The following is a 17,875-nucleotide window of genomic DNA, read 5'->3' as shown; positions in this document are numbered from 1 at the left end:
CTCTCCCATCATAGATGAGATCCTCACTCGTGTCTCCTCAGTACCCCGCAGCTTTGCCCTTGCTCCCCATCCCCCGAGTGGCAATAGAGACAGAGTCCCCCTAGTCCTTACCTTCCACCCCATCAGCCGTCACATATAACACACAATGGTCCGAAATTTCCGCCACCTCCAACGGGATCCCACACTAGCCACATTTTCCCATCTCCACCCCTTTCTGTCTTCCGCAGAGACTGTTCCCTCTGTAACTCCCTGGTTAACTCATCCCTTCCCACCCAAACCACCCCCTCCCCAGGTACCTTCCCCTGCAACCACAGAAGATGCAACACCTGTCGTTATACCTCCTCCCTTGACTCTGTCCAGGAACCCCGACAGTCATTTCAGGTTTGGTAGAAGTTCACTTGCACCTCCTCCATCTCATCTGCTGTATCAGTTGTTCAAGATGTGAACTCTTATACATCGGTGAGACCAAACGCAGACTGGGTGATCGTTTTACAGAACACCTTCGCTCAGCCCGCGTGAACCAACCTGATCTCCCGGTTGCTGGACACTTTAATTTTCCTTCCCATTCCTACACAGATCTTTCTGGCCTCGGTATTCTCCATTGTCAGAGTGAGGCTAAACGTAAATTGGAGGAACAGCATCTCATATTTCGCTTGGGCAGCTTATAGCCCAGTGGTATGAATATTGATTTCTCTCATTTCAGGTAGCCAGCCCCCGGATTCCCTCTCTCTCTCTCTGTCCCTCCCCCACCCAAGTTGCACTAGTTTCTCATTATCACCCTACAAACAGTTTACAATGACCTGTTTCCTTTATCATTGTTATTTTTTGCATATCTTTCATTTATTGTTCTTTATCTCTCCACATCACAGTCTATATCTTTCGTTTCCCTTATCCCTAATCAGTCTGAAGAAGGGTCTTGACCCGAAACATCACTCATTCCTTCTCTCCAGAGATGCTGCCTGTCCCGCTGAGTTACTCCAGCTTTTTGTGTCTATCTTCGGTTTAAACCAGCATCTGCAGTTCCTTCTTACACCCTTCAACCTAGCTTGGCCACAGCAACCAAGATGCCTCACTACACTAGTCCCACCTGTTTGCATTTGGCCCATATATCCCTATAAACCTTTTCTATCCATGTAACTGTCCAACTGATTTTTAAATAGTTTCTGTCTCAACTACCTCTTCTGGCAGCTCATTCCATATACCCACTGCCGTCTGTGTAAAAGTGTTTTCCCTCACACCTTAAACCTATGTACTTTGGTTCTTGATTCCCCTTCTTAGGGTAGATGCACAATCTATTAACCAATCTATTTCCCTCATGTCATTATATACCTCTAAGATCACCTCTCATCTTCATACATGCCAAGCAACATAGCCAGAGCCTGTCCACCCTCTCCCTATAGCTCGGGCTCTCAAGTCCTGGCAACATCCTCATAAATCTTCTCTGCACTCTTTCCAGTTTCCCATAGCAGGGTGACTGAAACTGAACACAATACTCCAACTGTGGCCTCACCAGCACCTTTGCAGCTGTAACATACTCAATACCATGACTTATGAAGGCCAATAGGCAGATATCCTTCTTGACCACCTTATCGCCACTGCAAAATCTCAAGGTGTATTGACTTGCGACACCACTTTCAAGGAACTATGTACCTGCCTTACTAGATCCCTCCGCTCCACAACACTCCCCAGTGCGCTACCATTTATGTGAAGGTCCTGCCCTAGTTAGACTAACCAAAACGTAACGCCTTACGTTTATCTGCATTAAATTCCATTATCCAATCCTCTTCCTACTTGCTCAAGTGATCAAGATCCTGCTGTAAGCTTTGATAACCATCTTTGCTTTCTACAATACCATGCACTTTAGTGTCATCTGCAACCTTTCTAATCATGCCTTGTCTGTTCTCATTCAAATTGTTGATATAAACCACAAACAGCAATGGGCCCCAACACTGATCCTCGAGGCACACCACTAGTCACAAGCCTCCAGTGTGAAAAACAACATTCCACCATCACCCTCTGCTTCCTTCTGTGAAGACAGTTTTCTATCCTATCGGCGATCTAACCTTCCAGCAGTCACCGTGGGAAAAAGAGAGGACACAAAGTGCTGGAGCATCTCAGTGCCTCAGGAGAACATGGACAGGATCCTTCTTCAGACTGATTGCAGGGGGGAAAAAAAACCTGGGAGTGAAGAGAGGTAGGACAAAACGTGGCTGATCCACCTGACCCTGAGTTGCCCCAACACTTTGTCCCCTTTTTTGTCGATCTTGTTTCTACCCTAATCACTCGTAGCCAGTTATTGATCAGCTAAATTGGTGGGCATGAAAATGCACATTGGCCAGGGGTGGCAGATTTACTTCCCTAAAGGATATTAGTGAATCAGATAGCTTGATATTTGGCATGAATGTAATAAGAGCATAAATAGAGCAGATAATGTTTGATATTCGGAGACAGCACTCCAAAGTTTACATTACATGGCAGATGGGACAATTACCTTTAAACGGATTTTTACTCGTGTTCTCAATGAATCCATTTTGGTGCTCTTTTGATTGAGATGCAGGTTGAAGACTGAGACCAGCTGTCCAGCCTTCAAAAACAAATAAGCAAAGCATTATTTATATCAAACTATATCAAAAGCTGCACTAGAATTTTTTTAAACCCCTACAAATTATTGAGGACGTTTTTGAATAGATGTTGTGAAGAAAATGTATTAATCAACCATATTAAGGTTAGGGCTGCCACCCACACACTATGATGAATTATTACCACAGATTTACAAATAAGCAGGTTGTTATAGAACAACTATTATGCATTTCTGATGTTCTGATCTTGTTTCAGTTTGATTGCATGCAGTGAAAGACTTATGATCAGCATTCTAATTCACATCTCTTACATGGTGGTGTCTACACTGACAACCAATTAGTACTTTTGAGCTGCACTCATTGTTGGCAGTTGGGTTGGAGCACAGCCAAAACCTCCAGGAACCAGATGATTTGTTTAAATAATATCACAAATTAAATAAATATTTTCATAACTCGGAATAACGTCTCAGTTCTTCTTTGAAATAATACTTGAATGTCTGCATAGTGATTGTGCGAAGCCCTAGTTTAACACTGCACCTGAAAGATGGCAACTCCGAGAGTGTAACACTCACTCAGTGCTAAATCGGTGTGTCAGATTGAATTCAATGCTCCATCTCTCAAGTAGGATGGGACACAGAATTTTCTGACTCACAGATGATAGTGCCACCATCTGTATCACGGCTGACGCTGAAGGATCACATGTGGGTGCGAGCTCAACACCAGCTATGAACCCTAGCTAATGTGAACCGAAAGGTAGGAGGCTCTCTCTGAGCATGAGCTCCAAGCTTTCTGATCTATAATTTCCTGTTGCTGCACTCAGAATGCATCTTTCTGGGGTTTCTGATGAATCCAGAAGGGGAAGTCAGAGGCACTCGCTTCCAACTTCCAGATCTTCATAGACCTGACTATATATACAAGGGACTACCACTGTTTAAAATAGTGGATTTGAAAACTCATCCTGCAAGCTTACGTACTCACTGACCCAATGTGAAAAGCATCAGAATGACACCAGTCATTTTCCAAGCAAATATTCTCACATTGATTATTTGTCCCTCTAACCAGCAAAAGACAAGGAAATGTTACAGTCGTACAAGACATTGATGAGGCCACATTTGGAGTATTATGTTCATGTTTGGTCAGCCTGCTGTAGGAAGGGTGCCATTAAGCTGGAAAGAGGACAGATAATATTTACAAGGAAGTTGCTAGGACTCCAGGGCATGGGCAATTCTAAAAGTTTGGGCAGGCTAGGACGGAGCACAGGAGGCTGATGGGTGATTTCATGGAGGTACATAAAATTTTGAGGGGATTAGATCAAATCAATGCATTTACCCTGAGTAGGGGAATTAAGAACTGGGGAACATAGGTTTAAGGTGAGCGGGGAAAGATTTAATAGGCACCTGAGGGACAACTTTTTCACTCAGAGGTGGTGGGTATATGGAACGAGCTGCCAGAGAAGATAATTGAGGCAGGTACTATACAACATTTAAAAGACACTTGGACAGGTACCCAAATAGGAAAGGTTTAGAAAGATATGAGCCAAACACAGGCAAATGGGACCAGCTTAGGTTGGGCATCTTGATCGGCATGGACAAGTTGGCAGAAGAACCTATTTCCATGACAATGAAAGTGGAAAAGGAATAAAATAGAAACAAAAACCTCAGGGTCGCCATCCTATGAAAACATGAACTGTGCCATGCTAAGCATCAGCATTATTTTCAAAAATCATTTTGTGCTTACTTAACTCAACGTTTTCTCATTGAACAATTCATATTTTTCTCATTACAATATATAGTTAGAGATGGCAACACTGAATTATGTTTAGTTTTTCCTTCAATCTCACTATAGCATTTTAGCTTCTCCCAGGTGAATGGTATGTATTCAAGCAACATATTAATTTAAATTATTTAACCAAGGTCAACCAACTGCAAATCTCCTGGTAGTGAGAAGGCCATGAGAAATGTCAACGTCAATCACTGACCTGAAATTTGTATATGCAAATAAAACTCATGCCGACAGCCCGACAGAAATCAGGGCAGGCCCCCTGATCACACATTTTTCTTTCAAAATGGAGAATCCAATTTTGAAAGACACAATGAAAGATCACTAAATTCATATTTGGGAATAACCTCAATTTATTAATGGTGAAATGCTTAAACTCTACTGATATTTCCAGGTGATTGATTATACTTTAAAAAAAAATTGAAGTGGATATTTATCAACACAAAAAACATGACCCCCCCCCCCCCCACAGACCTATAAATGGGTAAGATGAATATTTCCTTCCATATGTTGATATGAACTCAATTTTTGCTGAACAAAACAAATTAAGGTAGTTAAAATTATATAGAAACATAGAAAATAGGTGCAGGAGGAGGCCATTTGGTGATCATGGCTGATCATCCACAATCAAAGTTTATGAAAAGATTAGACAAAGTCAGCTCTTTTCTGATCCCTACATAGCATAGCCAAAATCAAGAACTTTCTATCATTGGGAATGTACAACAAAGGTCTATTGACACTTGCAAATATTTTTTTTTTATTATTCACTTTTGACAGGACATGAATTCCGGAATGGACTATCACAGTCTCTATTTTTGTCACTCCTCATTTCTGCTCCATTTCCACTCTTTATCTTTGTGCTCATCAAGATGAATCACAAGGATGAGGAATGGAACTCATTCCACTCCAAGCAACCAATGCCAATGTTCAGCAGTTCTAGGTATAATTTGCAGTGAAAAAAACTGCAGTTGCTGGAAGTTTGAAATAAAACCAAATTGCTAGATAGTTCTCCCAAAAATCTGAAACAATAAATTTATTTCTCTTTCCACAGTTGCTTCTGACCTGCTATTTCTGGCATTTTTTGTTTTAATTTGCACATGGACAGATGCATTGCAGAACTAAAGCCAACAATATCCCATGACTGATCCTGTAGCCTTTCAGACTGAGGCTGTCAGTTGGTGCAGAGTAAAATAATTGTTTGTGCTATGGTCCATGAGCACCAGGAATTGGACTGGATTAGAATAGATTGATTTACATACTATTAATTCAGACTGTATTGAAGTCAAGTCCAGTCTCCCTCAACACTATTAAATCTTTTTAAAAAGCTAAGATGACATCCCTGGAGAAAAAGGATAGGTAATGTTACGATTTGGGACCATTCTTCAGTTGAAGTGTTAGAGATGTTGGCCAAAGGAACTGGTGATACGCAAGATATTCCACATGTCCTCCCGATTCAGTAAAAAAAGTCAAATTTGAGTTTATGATGACATTCCCACTCATACCAATCCTTCACTTATTTCCCTGTAAACTATTCTCTCATGCCCATCACAGAACATAGAACAGGAATGGCAAGACATTTAGCAGAATGCTGCCTGGATTAGAGGGTATTAGCTCTTGAATGCTAGAGGTTAAAGAGAGAACTGATAGAAGTGTAGAAAATGATGAAAAACAGATAGGGGAGACAGAACCTTTTTTTGCAGGGCGGAAATGTCAAAGACTAAGGGTATAAATTTTAAGGTGAAAGGGTCAAAGTTTAAAGACATGCAAGAGTCTAAAATCTGTGGTTGAAAAGTTACTGAAGAATTTTCTGAAGGAGAAGATATACATGCATTTAGATGGACGTGGGCCAATTAGGGACAGTCAACATGGCTTTGTATGTGGGAGATCATGTTTCACAAATCTTATTGAATTTTTTGAAGGTGTGACCAAATAGGTTGATGAGGGCAGAGCTGTAGACGTACACATGGATTCCACCAAGGCATTTGGCAAGGTTCCGCATGTAGGCTGCACTGGAAGGTTAGATCGCAAGGGATCCAAGGAAAGCTTGCTGACTTGATAGAAAATTCATGGAAGGCATAATGACAGGTTTTCTTTCAGACTGGAGGTCTGTGAGCAGTGGTGTGCCTCAGGGTTCCATGCTGGGTCCATTGCTGTTCGTTCGTGATCAGTAAATTTACAGATGACACTAGAGTGGATGGTATTGTAGATAGCAAAGATGGTTGTCAAAAATTGCAGCAGCATCTTGATTTGTTGGGCAGATAGGCTGAGGAATGGTTATTGGAGTTTAATACAGAGATGTGCAAGAAGCTGCATTTTTGGAAGTCTTACCAGGGCAGGACCTACACAGTGAATGGCAGGGCTCTGCAGAGTGTTGTTGAGCAGAAGGGCCAAGTAGTGCAGGTTTGTGGTTCCTTGGAAGTGGTGATACATGGAGAAAGGATGGTCAAGTGGCTTTCGGCACATTGGCGTTAATCTGTCAGTTCGAAGTTGGGAGATCATATTACACTTGTACAAGACATTGGTGAGGGCACACTTAGAGTATTGTGCTCAGTTTTCTTTTAGGAAAGACGTTAAGCTGGAAAGAGTGCAGAATCAGGATGTTGCCAGGACCCGAGGGTCTGAGCTATAGTGAGTGGTTGAACAGACTAGGACTTTGTTTCTTGGAGTGCAGGAGGATGAGGGGTGATCTTATAGAGGTGTTTAAGATCATGAGAGGAATAGATAGGATACATGCACAGAATCTTTTACCCAAAGTGGGGGAAATCGAAAACCAGAGGACATAGTTTTAAGGTGAGGGGGAAAAAAATTAATGGGAACCCGAGGGGCAACTTTTTAAACACAAAGGGTGGTAGGTGTATATAAGTTGCCAGAGGAGGTAGTTGTGACAGATATTATCACAATATTAAAAAACATTTTGACAGATACATGGATAGGATGGGTTTAAAGGGATATGGGGCAAATGCTGGCAGGTGGGATGAGTGTAGATGTTGGCTTGTTGGTCAGCGTGGGCTAGTTGAACTGAATGGCCTGTTTTCACGTTGTATGACTGGGTGTCTGGATGGGTGTCTAGATCATGCTGCCAGGGGTGGTGGTGGAAGCAGAATCAAATGTGGCATTTAAAATGGTTTTATATAGGCACATGGGTATGCAGGAAATGGAAGGATATCGTTCATATTCAGGCAGATGAGATTAGTTTATGTTGCCCTCATGTTCTTTGCAGACATTGTGGGCAGACAGCCCTATGCCTGTGGTGTACGTTTTTATGATTCATGTTAAAAAAAATGCTCAATGTAAAAGTTTGTTAAGGTTAGAGATACAGCATAGAAATAGGACCATCAGTCCATTGAGTCCACACCATCCATCAATCACCTGTTCACCCTAGTTTATGCTATCTCACTTTTTCATCCACTTCTTACAATGTGGGCAATTTATGGAGGTCAATTAACCCACAAATCCGCACACATTTGGCATGTGGGAGAAAACCCACATCTTCACAGGCACAACATTCAAACCTCACAGAAAGCACCCCAGGTCAGATTCAAACTCAGGTCTCTAGAGCTGTGAGGTAGCTCTAGAGACACAATGTTCAGGTTCAGAAGATGCTGAAAGCAAAGATGAGAGTACAGCAAGTAATTAAATTGGCAAGTTGGTCATGATTTCAAAGGGGTTAAATTACAAAATAAGGGAACCTTGTTGAAATTGTAATAGGCTTTGATGAGATCATATTTGGAGTAGTGTTTGCAGTTTTAGTCTCTAAAACAAAGAAGGGGTATACTGGAATTAGAATTAGAGCATATATTTTTACAGCATAGATTTCTAGGGCTATCCTATGAACAGCTTTGAGAAGCTTGGGCCCAGGTCCCTGGCATTTAGAAGAATGAAAGGCTATCTCATTGAGATCTACTAGATTTTAACAAATTGACTGAATATGGGCTGAGCCTGTTTTCTCTTAATGGTCATAGTATGATTAAGCAGATAACTGAGATGACAAAATTTATTTTGGTTGCGAGTTTTACAAAAATCAAGTTCAAAGATTTTGGTGCTGTCATTCAGTGTATTCAAAATTTCAGACTATAGATTTTAGGGCACTTAATGTGCTCAAACAAAATGGTGATCAAATGGGAAAATGGACAAAAGCACACAATCTTGCTGAGTGAGAGGGCAGACTCAGAGAAATAGGAGAAATAGAAGCAGAAATAAACCTTAAGATCATGTCTTTGCTTCTAGAACGGATAGTAGGTAGTTTTATTTACTCACTTGAATTCGTAAATGTGAAGGAAAGTAAAAATTAATGCTTCTGGGCTAATATTTTATTTTGGGCTACATACAATCTAAATTAATTAAGGATATAGGTAATTCATAATTATGCACAAGTATAGGCTAACTCTTGAAGATGGATCAAGGCTAACTGGTAAACATAATTGGAAACCACAAATTAAATTGCAAAACCTCCATATCTACACACTCTCGTTTGTTTGTTTGATCCTGAACTACAGCCAAAACGGTACACGATAGTGCGACAATTTTAGGCCCACCTTACTCACCGTCATCCCTTTGGTGCTAATGGAAGAAGTTTTATTGAAATTGGTGTTATAGTTTTAGTTATTCACATTTTAAAGTTTAAATCTATCTCCTAGGGAGGGGTGGATGGAGGGGGGGGGGGGAGGGGAGGAGGGATATGGGGGGGAGGGGGAAGGGGGAGGGGGAGGGAGGGAGGTGGGGGGAGGAGAGGGTGCTGCACCATTGAGGTTTGGGCCCAATGGTCTAGTAGATTTTAAAAATTGCAGTGAAAATTTTAGGCAACATTATCAATATAAAATTATTCCAGGAGTTATTATCTTTAATTCTTCATGCTTACCTGTAACTGAAAACGATGCATCTCCTAAGCTTTTGTCAAACAGTTGAGAAGGAAGGAAGCATGAAGGAGAGGGAGATTGGTCCGATTCAGCAGGCATTGGATTGTTGGGTGAACTCAGATCTTCTCCAAATACTGCTTGCCATTCCCTGCCGAAGTCACCCTCTTCCAGTGATGTCCCATTTAGTATTTCATTCAGCAAAGCCATTTCATCCTTATCATTTGTTTGAGGTTCCATGGAGTTGATCAGTAGTTCTGTTGGAGCTAAAATTAAAATTGAAAATCAAAACACCAAAAATTGGAAAATGTAGAAGCAAAATGGAAAAATGAAACCTCATTCTTAGGTATAACAGAACGGCACATTTGTGATGCATAAAATTATACCAACATTAATTTGTAAGGAGAGCTGAATCTTGGAGAAAAAGCTTTATAATTATCATTCATTTACCATAAGCGTTTCAACTTATGTGGAATGAAAAAACACTGCAATGGAGCAGCAGCAATTTCTTCAAAGTCCCTTTCTTGAAAAAAACATTTCTGTTTATTCCAAACACATTCAAAAACCATACTAACAATTCATGTTTCTTTTCACACATTATCACTCTGGGTTTGATTTTCCATTGTATTTACAGTAAACTTTCAGACAATTTTAGAACCAGTTTTCGTTAAATAAAGTGGTTTAAATCTGTCATCTTCTTGACTTGTCCAATGTTATTCATTTGGAAATGTTCTGCAATTGAATCCAGTGAAGCAGAAGCAAGAGAAAGATCAACAGTTTTGCACAAAGGCACTTCTGGTGTACATTCAGCCACAACTGCACACCGTCTGTGTGGAACCACAAGAAATGGGGGAAGATATTAAATGAATATTTTTCATCCATGTTTACTGAAGAGAAGATCATGGAAGCTAAGAAGTCGAGACATAGTAATTGTGATGTCTTAGATCATATACGAGTTACCAAAGAGGCGGGATTGGTGCATTTAAAACAAATTAAGGTGGATAAATCATCAGGTCTGGACCAAGTATATCCTCACATCTGGTGGGAAGCTGGGGAGAAAATTGCAGAGATATTTGCTTCATCTTCAGCCACAGGTGAAATTCTGGAAGACTGTAGGATGGCTAATGTACCATTATTTACGAAGAGCAGGAAGGAAAGCCAGGGAACTATAACGAGCCTGATATCAGTGGTTGGTAAGTTATTAGAAGAGATTATTAGGGACAGGATCTACCAGCATTTGGATAGGCACAGACTGAAGAGGAATAGACAGCATGGATTTGTTCGTGCCCTGCAAATCTGATGGGAGATTATTTTTAAAAAGTGGTCACCAAGAGGGTTGATGAAGGCAGGGCAGTGGACGTTGTCTATATGGACTTTAGCAAAGCCTTTGACAAGGCTTTGGTAAAGGTCCCATATGGTATGTTAGAGTGCATGGAATCTAAGGAGAGCTAGCTATGACTTCAAAATTGGCTTAAAGGGAGTTAAAGAGCAATTGTGAAGGGTTGTTTTTCCGATTTGAGGCCTATGACCAGTGGGGTCAATGCTGGGTCCCCTTCTGTTTGTTAAATAGATTAAAGGATTTGGATGATAATGTAGTTAATGTTGATAGTAAATTTGCAGGTGACACCAACATTAGTGATACTGTTGATGGTAAGGAAGGTATGTTCTAAGTTTACAACAAATGCAAATCAGCTGGGAAGGTGGGCCAAGCAATAGCAAATGGAATTTAACTTAGACAAGGGTGAGGTGTTGTATTTTGGTATATCAAACCAGGGTAAGACTTGCATAGTAAATGTTAGAACCCTGGAAAGTGTTGTAGAACAGAAATATCTGACAGTACAGGTACATGGTTACTTAAAAGTGGCGAGTCAGGTGGACAGTGTGGCGAAGACAGCATTTAGCTTGCCTTCTTTGGTAAGGGTGCCGAGTACAAAGAGCATGACATCATGATGCAGCCAAACAAGTTGCTAGTGAAACCACACTTGGAGTCCTGTGTGCCGTTCTGGTCACCTGGCTACAGGAAGGATGTAGAAGAGATTCACCAGGATATTACCGAGGCTTGTGTGCTTAAGTTAGTGGGAGAGGTTGGATAGGCTGGGACCTTTTTCTTTTAGTGTATGAGGGTGCGAGGTGACTTTATTGAGGTGTACAAGTGTAAGGTCATGAGGGGCATGAATAAACTGAATGAATTGAATAAAAAATTATTAGCCAAGTACAGTGCCCTCCATAATGTTTGGTACAAAGACCCATCATTTATTTATTTGCCTCTGTACTCCACAATTTGATTTGTAATGGTAAAAAATCAAGTGGTTAAAGTGCACATTGTCAGATTTTAATAAAGGCCATTTTTATACATTTTGGTTTCACCATGTAGAAATTACAGCAGTGTTTATACATAGTCCCCCCATTTCAGGGCTCCATAATGTTTGGGACACAACAATGTCATGTAAATGAAAGTAGCCATGTTTAGTATTTTGTTCAATATCCTTTGCATGTAATGGCTGCTTGAAGTCTGCGATTCATGGACATCACCAGTTGCTGGGTGTCTTCTCTGGTGATGCTCTGCCAGGCCTGTATTGCAGCCATCTTTAGCTTTTGCTTGTTTTGGGGGCTAGTCCCCTTCAGTTTTCTCTTCAGGATATAAAAGGCATGCTCAATTGGGTTCAGACCGGGTGATTGACGGCCACTCACGAATTGACCATTTTTTACCTTTGTAAAACTCCATTGTTGCTTGTGCAGTATGTTTGGGATCATTGTCTTGCTGTAGAATGAACCGCCGGCCATTGAGTTTTGAGGCATTTGTTTGAACTTGAGCAGATCGGATGTGTCTATGCACTTCAGAATTCATTATGCTACAACCATCAGCAGTTGTATCATCAATGAAGATAAGTGAGCCAATACCTTCAGCAGCCATACATGCCCAGGCATAACACCCCCACCACTGTGTTTCACAGATGAGGTGGTATGCTTTCGATCTTGGACAGTTCCTTCTCTCCTCCATACTTTGCTCTTGCCATCACTCTGATATGTTAATCTTCATCTCATCTGTCTACAAGACTATTTCCAGAACTGTGGTTGCTCTTTTAAGTACTTCTTGGCAAACTGTAACCTGGCCATCCTATTTTTGTGGCTAATCAGTGGTTTGCATCTTGCAGTGTAGTCTCTGTATTTCTGTTCATGAAATCTTCTGCGGACAGTGGTCATTGACAAATCCACACCTGACTTCTGAAGAGTGTTTCTGATCTGTTGGACAGGTGTTTGGGGATTTTGCTTTATTAGAGAGAGAATTCTGTCATCAGCTGAAATTCTGCCTTTACTTTAGAAGGTCGCCAAAAAATAACCTGTTCAGCACAGAAGACTGGATCAGATTAAGGAATGCAAAAGTGGTAATTGCGATGCACTAAGTGTTAAGCCACATTTCAGTTTACACAAATTACCACACGATGGACAAGTACATCTTTGTGTGACCCAGCCGCTGGTCCTACTGGGTGATTTTCAAAAATGTTATGATGGAGTATGATTGGATGGTCGTAAGTGTTAATAAAATTACTAGCAATTTGTAAATACTTTCTCTTTGATGATTAGAAATAAGCAAATTTAAAGTATTTTTAATTCCAAAATGAAATTTCTCCTGCTATTACTGCTTCTGAGTTTTCTGTAAATACTAAGGAAACAATTCATTGGACCTGGGAAATCAGAAAGGCCAAGTTCAAACAAGCTGTCGCAAACCTGTCACCTTGATGGGCCAACTCTACCGCATTTCCATTTTTATTATATTTTTCAATTTGAGTTAGATTGGTTATGTGTAACAACTTACGGGTAGCTTTGAGAATACACACAGACAAGAGGTGTGAATGGAAATTAGTTACGTCATACTTGATACATACAAAGTATCCATCAGAACCTTAGAGCATAGGCTTTAAAATATTCATGGATGCAGACACAAAGGCATTTTGATATATGGTGCAAAACCCACTGTTGGAATTACATTTTGGAAACAATTATAAGAAACCAATGAAAAATTTATGTCATAAATATTAGAACAAAAGCATTATCAGAAAATATGAAGTTCATCTACTCTTGCAACTAAATTGGTTGAAACGAACACCATCCAATCATTATGTCAACAGAAATATGTTGGATCTCCATTTATGTGGCAGCTGTTATTATAACTTCATTTATTTTTTTCTAGCCATAATACAGATCAATGTCACTCTCTGATCACATTGATACATAATAATCAACCAGTTGTGAAAAAAACAACAGTGGATGTAAGGTGCAGTTAGATTTGAAGGACATTCCTGCATTGATTCTGTATTAACTTTTATATTTAATCTCCCAAATCTTTTTTTCTTATTTGTGCCACTGTCAGGCTTAGCAGTGAAAATGCTACTCCACATGCAAACTCTTTTGAAGAGGTGGATAATGACAGCAGAGAAATACCAGCTTGATCAAGCACATCTGGAGATCCATAACCCACCTCCTCTTCCCCCCCCCCCCACCCCACCAACTCATATCCATTTTACAGACACAACTACATAAGTCACTTCAGTAGAGACTATTGCATGTGAAGGCATCACCTGTCGATGCAGGGCATGACATCAGGCTCATATATAATACATGAACAACTCTAACTAATTGTACAGCTGGTTTGTTCTCTGGAAACACTCCAATCAATCACAGTATAGTTACCTTGGAAGCTCTAACAACACCACTGGAACACACTGGATCACTTTCATGAATGGGAGACTTTAGAATATGATGCAAGTATTAAGCCCCTATTCACCCACACAAATTGACAGGAATAATTTGAATGGATCTATTTGAATTTCTCAAAAACCTGGAATTGTGACAACCTCTGACTCTTGTAACGCTTCAACAAAAGGCTTGGCCGATTATTACTTAAAGAGCCTGAATTAAATTGAAATTATCACCATCTCATTGTCAATATATAAATTTCACAAGGTCATCATCTTTTGTCATATCTACACATCAAAACATTGTGAATCACATTTGCAGGCATAACCATACCTTTCTGTGAACAGGTGGTTGGGGACTGTTCTCACAGACTCTGATTTGGCAGAAAGCCAAAAGAAAATGTATAAGAGAAAGCCTGAATTTCTGAGGTTGCAAAGCGAGAAGTAGTTAAAGAGATCGGGAGAACCCCAGACCAGATGAATTTGGGAATTAATGGATGTGTCAAAGTCAAGGTGTTGCCAATGTAGGTGAACAAGAGCATGATAGTGGGCAATGGAGAAGGTGCAGGTTAGTATATTAGCAGCAGAGTTTCAGATGATCTTACGTTTACATCGCAAACTATCATCACAGAAAATGATGGAGCTGGTGCCGAGAATACCAAGTTTCTGGCAGGGAAATCTAACAATAATTTGGACTTCCTGTATTTAGCCGAGAACAAACTGTCTGACAATTTAGAGACAGAATGGCTGTCAGGAGAGGCAATGGGAACTAGTGTTGTTGGTGCACACATGGTAACTGATGCTCTACCTTTGAATAATTTCAAGACTCGGCATGCAAATGAAAAAAGGGAGTGAGTTAACGATAATTCCCTCTGGGACTCCTGATGTGATGGTATGAGAATGCGAAGGGAAGCTGTTGTAGGCAAATGAGTGTAGATCCACAGTTGAACAATGTAGAGACAATGTAGTGACATTAGAGTCATGTGGGCGGCACAGTAGCACAGTGGTAGAGTTGCTGCCTTAAAGCGCCAGAGACCCGGGTTCGACCCTGACTACGGGTGCTGTTTGTATGGAGTTTGTACCTTCTCCCCGAGACCTGTGTGGGTTTTCTCCAGATGATCCAGTTTCCTGCCACACTCAAAAGACGTACAGGTTTGTAGGCTAATTGGCTCGGCAGTATTGTAAATTGACCCTAGTGTGTATAGAATAGTGTTAGTGTGAGGGGGATCACTGGTCGGTGTGGACTCGGTGTGCCGAAAGGCCCGTTTCTGCGCTTTATCTGTAAACTAAACTATATTTGATAAATAAACATGTCTGCAGACTGGAAAGGACAAAAAGGATCGGTTTACCAACATATAGGATGTCATTTGTGACTTTAATAAAGAGTTCACCAATACATAGGATGTCATTTGTGACTTTAATAAAGAGTTATTTTGATGCTGTGACAGGTTATGGAAAGCGAGTTGGAAAGACCAAATTTGGAAGGTCATATCACCTTTGTGGAGCTCGGGAGAGTAAAGAGAGGATGGAGATGTGGCAATGGCCTGCAAAGACACAAGAGTTAAGGGTTTTCTTTTACTGAGAAGTGATTACAGGTCCACCACTGATTTTCTGGCAACTGATGGTCCGGCGCCTCCTTTAAACCAGTCAAAATTACGAGAGTGCACTTGAATTCCTCTGGAAGCCTTCAAACAAAATGGGTGCCCCCGCATCTCGACCTCATCGAGAATTCCACGCCGATTGACGAGTTGAATTTGCCCTCCTATGGTGGCCATGCTGAAGACGGCAGCTCAGTCCCCGCAGTCGACTTCAAATGCCATTTTTGTGGGCTGTTTCTCGTTTCTCGGTCCTTTGGCGGACCATTCTGCTACTACCATTGGACTCCACTCGGAGGCCATGACTCTGTTGGTCTGGCAAAACGGATAATCCAGAAAGGCTCTAGAACCAGTGCCAGAAAATCAGTGGTGGACCTATACCGGTGATGGGAGGGTGACTGTGGGAGGGAGGAAAAGAGAATAAGGATAAAGCAGATTTGAATGGGATAAAGTTGGACCAAAGTGAGAAAAATATAAATGGTATCTGTGAAGAAAACATCCAAAAAGGGAAGTTATCTGAATGGTGTCAAGTTAGGAAGAGGGGATGTTCAACGAGATCTGGGTGTCCTAGTGCATCAGTCACTGAAAGGAAGCATGCAGGTACAGCAGGCAGTGAAGAAAGCCAATGGAATGTTGGCCTTCGTAACAAGAGGAGTTGAGTATAGGAGCAAAGAGATCCTTCTACAGTTGTACCGGGCCCTGGTGAGACCGCACCTGGAGTACTGTGTGCAGTTTTGGTCTCCAAATTTGAGGAAGGATATTCTTGCTATTGAGGGCGTGCAGCGTAGGTTCACTAGGTTAATTCCCGGAATGGCGGGACTGTCGTATGTTGAAAGGCTGGAGCAATTAGGCTTGTATACACTGGAATTTAGAAGGATGAGGGGGGATCTTATTGAAACATATAAGATAATTAGGGGATTGGACACATTAGAGGCAGGAAACATGTTCCCAATGTTGGGGGAGTCCAGAACAAGGGGCCACAGTTTAAGAATAAGGGGTAGGCCATTTAGAACAGAGATGAGGAAGAACTTTTTCAGTCAGAGAGTGGTGAAGGTGTGGAATTCTCTGCCTCAGAAGGCAGTGGAGGCCAGTTCGTTGGATGCTTTCAAGAGAGAGCTGGATAGAGCTCTTAAGGATAGCGGAGTGAGGGGGTATGGGGAGAAGGCAGGAACGGGGTACGGATTGAGAGTGATCAGCCATGATCGCATTGAATGGCGGTGCTGGCTCGATGGGCTGAATGGCCTCCTCCTGCACCTATTGTCTATTGTCTATTGTCTGGTGAGCAGTTTAGTGGGAAGATATTGAAAACTTCATCTTTATCCCAATGCAGGACGAATGAGCTTAGAAAGAACATGAGGGAGGAAATGAGAAATCGACACAACGATGCAGGCACAGGGGTTTGGGCACAGGGGAGCCTTGAGAGGAATGGGCTAGTGGACCAGGGAATGGGCTAGTGGACCAGGGAATGGAAAGGAAACAAGAGAGGTTTGAAGAAGGGTCTCGAGCCGAAACATCACAGAGTTACTGCCTGTCACGCTGAGTTACTCCAGCATTTTGTGTCTATCAACAAGGGAGGCAGTTAGACAATAGGTGCAGGAGTAGGCCATTCGGCCCTTCGAGCCAGCACCAGTTAGCCTCAATGATAGTGATAAAGGAGCCTCTTTTTATTAGAAATGTGAATGAAGCAGGCAAGAGTACAAGGTTTGATAGTGAAGGTTTGGAGTAAAATGGAGGTTATGTTAAACAGAAATACCCAAGGATTATTACCCAAGCAATGTGGAAATTTACCCAAGGTAAAAAAAAATCAAAGAACTGAATGTGTGGCTCAGAAGTGCGTATGAATAAAAAATAGCTTTCAAATCCTTTGGGCTTCTCTTCAATAGCTGGGACCATTCCCTCATGAATTAAATTGCCAGGGAATCAATAAGACTTTCAACTAAATAGCAGAGAGTAGTATGTGTTGAAGGGAAATTGAAGAAGTTTAAGAGAAATTACAAAGCATAATGCAGAGTATCACTCTCGGTAAGGTGACCAGAATTAGTTTGGGAGTTAGCATACAAACATTAAAATAAAGATACATCCATTTTATCGTTTCCCTTTCACTGACTCAAATTGAAGATATATTTTCTTCAATTTGAATCAGTGAAAGGGAAAAGATAAAATGGAAGTATCTTTATTTAAATATATGCAACATTCATGCACATGTTGGTGAATTAATGGCATTATAGACAATAGACAATAGGTGCAGGAGTAGGCCATTCGGCCCTTCGAGCCAGCACCACCATTCAATGTGATCATGGCTGATCATTCTCAATCAGTACCCCGTCCCTGCCTTCTCCCCATACCTCCTGACTCCGCTACCCTTAAGAGTT

The 17,875-nt window shown here is 41.2% G+C and overlaps 1 protein-coding gene across 1 annotated transcript in view; it reads right to left on the bottom strand.

Moving 5' to 3' along the window:
* Positions 1 to 17,875, bottom strand: part of ica1 (islet cell autoantigen 1) — a 92,525-nt gene that overhangs the window by 6,468 nt on the left and 68,182 nt on the right. The window contains exons 13-14 of the mRNA XM_078422118.1: positions 9,217 to 9,477; positions 2,492 to 2,584 (exon numbers count right to left, since the gene is read on the bottom strand). Of these exons, the coding sequence (XP_078278244.1) occupies positions 2,492 to 2,584; positions 9,217 to 9,477 (354 nt within the window). The remainder of the gene's footprint in view (positions 1 to 2,491; positions 2,585 to 9,216; positions 9,478 to 17,875) is intronic.

The sequence above is a fragment of the Rhinoraja longicauda genome, chromosome 2, assembly GCF_053455715.1.
Source record: "Rhinoraja longicauda isolate Sanriku21f chromosome 2, sRhiLon1.1, whole genome shotgun sequence".
Taxonomy (NCBI): domain Eukaryota; kingdom Metazoa; phylum Chordata; class Chondrichthyes; order Rajiformes; family Arhynchobatidae; genus Rhinoraja; species Rhinoraja longicauda.
Note: the sequence above shows the minus strand (reverse complement) of the source record. Positions and strands in the feature narration are given on the sequence as shown.